Genomic DNA, 7,190 nt, shown 5'->3' on the forward strand with positions numbered 1-7,190 from the left:
TTTACCGCACCCGGACCATATTCCATTCATCTATACACACGGTCAATCAATAATCTTTCAGTATATCAAAAATTTAAAAATGTTTTGCAGGTTATATATATATTTAGAAATTAAAATGTTTCACAATTATTTGAGTGGTTTAATTTAACTTTAGTTAAAAGATCTTAATAATTAGCTAGTTTTTGACTCTAATGACTACATAGAATTTTATAATATTGCTTATTTCTATTAAGAAAGTGCTCATTTCCATGAGTTTCTTACAGGTTTTTCTACTCTGATTTGGTGAATAAATCGGACATTTGGAGAGGCATAGAAGTAAGAGCAATTTTTCTTAAAATGAGTTGATAATGCTTTAGTATTTTTTGAGGTTTATTAAAGTATAGATAGTAACTAAAAATATAGATGATATTTTAGTTTTATGTGCAATTTGTATCCCATATTTTGCCAAATTGTTCAAACTTTTTGTGCACGTGCCTCTTGAACACTTAATCAATTTCAACTTACATCTGTATCTCTCCAAAGGTGTGATATGAAGCCACCTTAGGGGTTGTCATCGTTAACTAGAATGACTTAGTTGCTCTAATTTATTTTATTTTTTTTGTTTTATCCACTTAAGATACCTGAATGTCGACAACTGTAGTCTGTACTGCGGTTCTACATATTTTTCTAGGGAATATGCTATCCTTGTGCTTGTTTCTTCTAAGACTTCTTTTGGTGTTTCAACATCTTCCTCTGATCCTAAGTCTAATATTTCATAATCTTTTCCTTCACTTTTGCACCTTAAAATGTGGAGAAATATATAGCTAAAATAGCTAGAGCTATATCTAGCTAAGAGGTCTAAAAATGCTGGAGTTTACACTTATTAATCTATAGACAATGATTGAGATAAAATAATTCTGGATTCTAAGGTTAATTATTATTATGTTTTATTGCTTTGATTGGTAGATGTTAAAATCCTTAATAATGTCTTTCCATAGAGCATACTAAAACATTTATAAATAATGTAGCTTTAGTTAAGCTTTGACTGGAGTTTAGGGAAGTAGTTTTATTTTGGTAAGAATTTTGTCTAGAGATTAATCAACATATCAAATGATGAAGACCCTCTTTTATTAGCCTATATGGTTTTGGACAACTTCATTGTTTCCAAAAGTGTGGTCCATGTACATCCAGGGTTCAAGGATACAGAAAGAGTTTGATGGGGTTACACATAGCTCTTGTACTATGAGGAGATTACTACTTTTCATTATGACATACCTGTGTTGCATCCCCTGAACTCTAATTCTATGCATTCGGGGCACTGGTTGAACTCTCGATCTTTAAACTCAAAACTTCTCAGCAATTATTAAATAATAAACAGTTTAATTTACTATGTAACTTTTACTTATATATTATTATGAATGAATTTTTTTAATATTTTTCATTGCTATGTTCTCTCCAAGGAAAAAAGTTATATTTTGATTTTTATTATATCATAAATGATTTAATTTTGATTAATCGGTCAAATTTTTTTACTACACCAAATTCTCCAAAAAAGTTTAATACAATGGAGTTGTTCATCGGCATTATATCAATTTCAAAAAGGCTTAGGATGCTATTGATGGCCAGAGGCTGTATAATATTTTAATTGAACTAGGAATGCCAAAGAAAAGTTAGTAAATCCAGTAAAGATGTAATGACCGAAATGTTTAATAAAGTTCAAATTGGTAATCATTATTCTCAGATGTTTGATATTTGGTAGGGTTTAATACAAGGTGATTCTCTGTAACTTGTTATTTTTTAATTTTGAAATTGAGTAACTCCTGCCTTCTATTCAGAAACTTCAAAGTTAAAATTCATCAAACTATTATCCTGATACTGACATTGAACCTTAAATACGTAAGGAAATTAAGTATCTTTTAAAATATATTCTTACCTTGGAAAACTTTCAGAATAATATATTGTATCTTTAGCTTCTCCATCACTTTTTGATTTAAATTTTCGAATTCTTTTTTTACATTTAATTACTAGTTTTTTTCCCATTCTGCTTTATTAGGATCTATCATTTTTGAAGCCAGAGTAATTATTTCACCTACTGCTATGAGAAAAAACAAATACATCATGAGCATAATATTTTATCAAAATCTTATTCTGTATATATCTGCTCTACTTTTTTGTCTATAATATTTTTTGTTGCAAGTTGTATAAGTTAAAGTTGTTTTTTTTAAACTAATACATTTTCTTTATAATAATGAATAACATTCATTCAATTTTTGGTAAATCTGTTATGAAAAAAGTTAATGGTACTTATGCCATAACTAGTGCTCCATAACCTGATTCATATTAATATGAATGATATGATATTATGTGTACATACCTCCCTCATATAATTGTTCCTTTCCAATCACTTTTATCTCTTAGTTACTCTTGTTCTTTTCCCTATTGAAACAAAGGACAAATTTTTCATCTAACTATAAATAAACTTTAAAACTTAATAATAAACCATCAAACTATGTATTGTTTCTAATTCCTTTCTTCTTATTGCCACTTTACCTTCACTATATCTCATTCAAATAAATACACATTATCATCCTCCTATACTTTCTTCAATGGGATTATGTAATAGCTTTTTAAGTATTTTATTGTAGCATCTTTCGTAGTGAATGATACCCAGATCTTCAATCATTTTGTACAGTCTTAAAAATAAACATTACCACTATTTAAAATAGTGATTATTAGATAATCACCAATTAAATAAGTATGGAAGATTAGTAGCTTACAAAAAACTTTCAGCATAGCTAGTATGTAAGTACAAAAGTAATTAAAATAATTCATTGTTACCACTAGGTTAGTTTAACTTTACTCTCTAATTAACTATTTTTAAAGGTTATAAGTTTCTAAGTTGATCTTCTCAAGATTTTTTCTATATTCTATACTCCCTTTAGTGACTCAAGAATGGGTTTGTTCACTACTTTAAAACAAAGTCTATAAGTTTGGAGATTTTATTGATAAGTTTGTGAAATATTTTCAAAGTTTCAATTCTTCATGATTAATGATGTTATTAGCATATTAAATAAATTGATTAGTATCCTTGTTTAGTCTCAACACTCTTTATTATATTAATAGTCCAACGTTTCGGCCATCCTCAAGGGAAATCTTCAAATATAAATTCTCACCTCACATCAAAAATTCAAGTGAATGGAATATGGTCCGGGTGCGGTAAAAAAAAACTCAAATAGTAAATGATTATACTATTTTTATAGTATAAAAATAGGTTGGCTCAATAAAAATAGTATAATCATTTACTATTTGAGTTTTTTTTTACCGCACCCGGACCATATTCCATTCATCTATACACACGGTCAATCAATAATCTTTCAGTATATCAAAAATTTAAAAATGTTTTGCAGGTTATTCTGCCCAGGTCATTAATTATAAATCAAAATTACCCTATCTTTTCTTTTTCTTTTTTAAAAAAACTTATTAATTTTTAAAACTTTTAATTTTAATTAATCAACACTATCACTATCATATAAAGTTTTAAAAATTAATTTGTTTTGAAAAAATAGGGTAATTTTGACTTGCAATTAATGGGGTGAGCAGAATAGTCAACAAAACATTTTTTAATTTTTGATGTAAGGTGAGAATTTATATTTGAAGATAGTCCTTGAGAATGGCCGATTTGGCTGAAACGTTGGACTATTAATATAATAAAGAGTGTTGAGACTAAACCAGGATACCAATTGATTTATTTAATAAATAAATACCAGTATCAAGAAATTGGAAAAAATTATAATTAAAGTTATTAGTAATTATAAATTTTGAAATAATTTTCATTCTACACAGATGTGCATAAGTGAGTAGGTTTTTATGTAGAAGATTTTTATTTTTACTTTTACTTTATGTTTTAAATATTTTAAAGAATTTGTATTTGATGACTTCCTAAAGAGGAGCTGATTTACCCGCAAAGAGAGAAATTTGAGTTGACGATTTAAAAATATCTGTAGCAATTATTGAAATCATTCAAGTTGTTTTAACTGTTTTTAAAACTCGGTGAACCGAACCTTCCAATGGAATGTTGTTAAATTACGGCAGGAAGTGTAATCAGTCAATTAGAAATGAAAAATGAAGTATACTTCAAGTTTCATCTAAGGCTTCAAGTTTTGAGGATATGGGGATTTTTAGAAAAGCATCTCAAGTTTTTTAAAAAAAGTCTCTTCAAGTAGCACCCTCTTCATGCATTCTTTATTATTTGATTCTACCTATCAAATCTGTTATGAAGAAAATTAGTTGTTTTTTCTGCAGTCCGAAGAGAGTGGGTGATAGTCTAGTTTATGTTTAATTTATGTCATGACTAGATTGTCACTCATTCTTTTCTTAATGTTATCTTCACAGCTCCTGGATAAGAATTTCAAGATATCTACTTCCTATTATCAGAAAAATAAGAAAATTACTATTTTTGTTCTAGGTAGCCTTGATGTATATTGTAAGTTCAGAGGTTTTATTATCTTATTTTAATGTATACCTAACTTCTTATATTTAATCATCTGTTTTGAATAATTTGGTTTTTATATTTTATATTACTGTAGACAAGTAGAAAGTATTAATTGGCTAAGTTTTTGGTTAAGATGTTAACTGCTAGTGCACTATTTCTGAGGTTAGTTATTCATATTTTTAGCGGTACAAAAATATCAGGCGGTTATTAGTTGACCGTATAGAAATAAAGGAAGATTATTCAGTTACAAAAAAAAAAAAAAAAAAGGGTGGGGTTACTTAAATAGCAGATAGCATATTTGTATGCTATATGAAATATGTAGTAAGGGGAAGTATTGTGAAAAATTCTGAATTTGAGTTTTCAACGGAAATACACGTTTTGAGGTCTTTGCAAATGGTCTATGTCCATGTGTGATGAGTCTAGCTCAAAAAACAAGAAATAGTATGAAACTGAAATTAGATATTTAAGGTGGTGGATATATGCTTTTTAACTAAAATCGATCGACCGGAAATGGCACTTTACAGAATCAATTTTTTTATTTTCTCCTTAACAAATCTAACAATTTTAAATAATTTCAGTAAATCAGTGTACAATTAAGTGATCCTTAATACCAGATAGGCCTTATCTTTATTGAAATTGTCTAACAGGGCCATAATGCAGAATTTTCAATAAATCTTCTCTAAAGTTCCTTTAGTTTGGTTTATTTGAAAAAATAAATGAATAAAACTGCAGTTCTTATTGTTAACAATTGTATGCAATGTATCAATACAAAATATTAAAGAATTTTATGAATAACTAAAGTAGAAAAAAGAAAAAAAAGGCACATCTGATTGAATCGGAAAAAGCCCCATCTTTCCCTACTGCATTTTGCTATGTCTTGTGTTCTTGGCAGGAATAAATTTATATTCGTTATTCCCATCTCAAGAATCCTAAAATATCAATTTCTATAGCGCAACAAAAAAATTTATAATTTTCCCTTCCCTAATGTTTATTTTTTTTATAATATAAGTCCAATCTAACTTGGGAACCTAAGTGAAAGTTGTGTGATGTAGGCACCAAAGCAAGTTTTTTGTTTTATTATTTATTATTTTATTTGTTTGTTTTTTATTCATTTTGAGTTCTTTTCATTTTTACATAATTTTTTTATTTTCTTCTCATCTCATAATCCCACCTTACTTTACTATGTTTTGTAGCTTGTTTATTCAGCCCTGAAAAACTTTATTGATTTCAAATTAACATTATCTCTGCTATTTGAGTCCCCTTTTTTTTAATGCTACGTATTTTCCACTTTATTTATTCCCATAATATATGGATTTCATTGTAGCCGCCTAAATATTGCTAATAAACTATTTAATAACTTGTTGGTTCAAGTCAATAACCAAAACTGAGATAACTTGTTAGATGTTCTAGGAAATAATGTAAACTATGAGCTACCTTGTCATTGGCAGTTAACATGTTAAAAATATTTTGTTATATTATAAGAAGTATATTTTATCCTCTTATTCAAAATTTAAATTTTTGGTTGATGTAATTCAGCTGTTACTCTTAAAATGTATGAATTTATTGATTAAAATTATTAATTACAGATGTCAAGCACTAAGTGAACTTATTGTTTATTAATTATCAATAAATTAAATATTGATTTTAACATTTAATTTATTTATTATTTTAATATTTAGTTAATAGAAATTTATAATTATTAATACTTAACTTATTTAGCATTGATTAATTAGCAGTGTAAGGCATTAAGTAAACTTGAAATATATACTTAACTACAATATATTTGCAACTACTATCAAAGTAGTTTTTTTAGTGTTCAATTTTATGGATGCAAAAAAGGCTATGTGTCATTTATAAAGTAGTAAAATGTAACTAAGTATTTCTCTAATAACTATTTTCGTATTGTTAATTATAAATTAAAGTTGTTGGAAAAGGTATTTTTTCTTTCATATTGATTATTAACAGCTTCATTCATTCATTTATTTATTTATTTTCAAGGAAGGTAACTCTGAATTTGCTTGATGTTGAGCTGATCCTGGTATGGATTGGTTTGGAATTTACCTCCAAAATGACTTAAAATAAGGTTAAGTAAAACAGGGACTATCAGTGTTTTAGTATTCTTCATATTCGGATTCCTTGAATAAAGTCAATTGAAAGGAATACTGGAGATACCATTGGTAGTTAATGAACCAATATAAGAAAAACTTTAAAATACTATGTCTCATTACTACTAATTTAAGTATGGGTCCTTTTCCAACAACCTCTGTAATTAGTGTATTACTTAAAACTAATTTCAGTTATTCTCATTTCATGAAGTATTTTATATTTTACTACTACATTGAGGTTACAGATTGTTTTTGTATAATTATTTTAAATTCAAGCAACATTTACACTTTACTCATCTCATATTATAAATTTAACACTGGTTTATGATAATCACTAAGTTGGATTTATGAACTGAATAAATGCATGTTAATGTTAAATAACATTAATAAAACTATTAAGAAACTGTTTTATTAGTACATGTTTTTAACTGTAAAAAGTTTGTGTATCATTTTATTGTAGTAGATCTAGTTAATTTTGCTTCTATGACTTATCTTTCAATAATTTTATTGATATTTAAATAAACATCTATTTATTAATAACTAAATTATAACTTACCTAAATTGTTGGAAGGATGGTTTCATTTGACATATTTTATTGAACGTTATTTATATAT

General features: G+C 26.9%; 2 protein-coding genes across 4 annotated transcripts in view; one reads left to right on the forward strand and one right to left on the reverse strand.

Annotated features, from left to right (window-relative positions):
- Positions 1–7,190, forward strand: part of Hlc (putative ATP-dependent RNA helicase DDX56) — a 28,228-nt gene that overhangs the window by 8,070 nt on the left and 12,968 nt on the right. The window lies entirely within an intron of this gene.
- The window catches only part of LOC106687700 (uncharacterized), an 11,197-nt gene extending 4,007 nt beyond the window's left edge, over positions 1–7,190 (reverse strand). For 2 of the 3 annotated variants that reach the window (XM_024360114.2, XM_014431725.3), the window contains exons 1-4: positions 7,133–7,190; positions 2,354–2,415; positions 1,913–2,074; positions 621–779 (exon numbers count right to left, since the gene is read on the reverse strand). In XM_024360114.2, coding sequence (XP_024215882.1) covers positions 621–779; positions 1,913–2,019 — 266 coding nt within the window. In that variant the 5' untranslated portion in view covers positions 2,020–2,074; positions 2,354–2,415; positions 7,133–7,190. The remainder of the gene's footprint in view (positions 1–620; positions 780–1,912; positions 2,075–2,353; positions 2,416–7,132) is intronic. The other variant, XM_014431726.3, reaches the window with a different exon arrangement.

Source organism: Halyomorpha halys, unplaced genomic scaffold (assembly GCF_000696795.3).
Source record: "Halyomorpha halys isolate HHAL.00 unplaced genomic scaffold, Hhal_1.1 Scaffold999.1, whole genome shotgun sequence".
Lineage (NCBI taxonomy): Eukaryota > Metazoa > Arthropoda > Insecta > Hemiptera > Pentatomidae > Halyomorpha > Halyomorpha halys.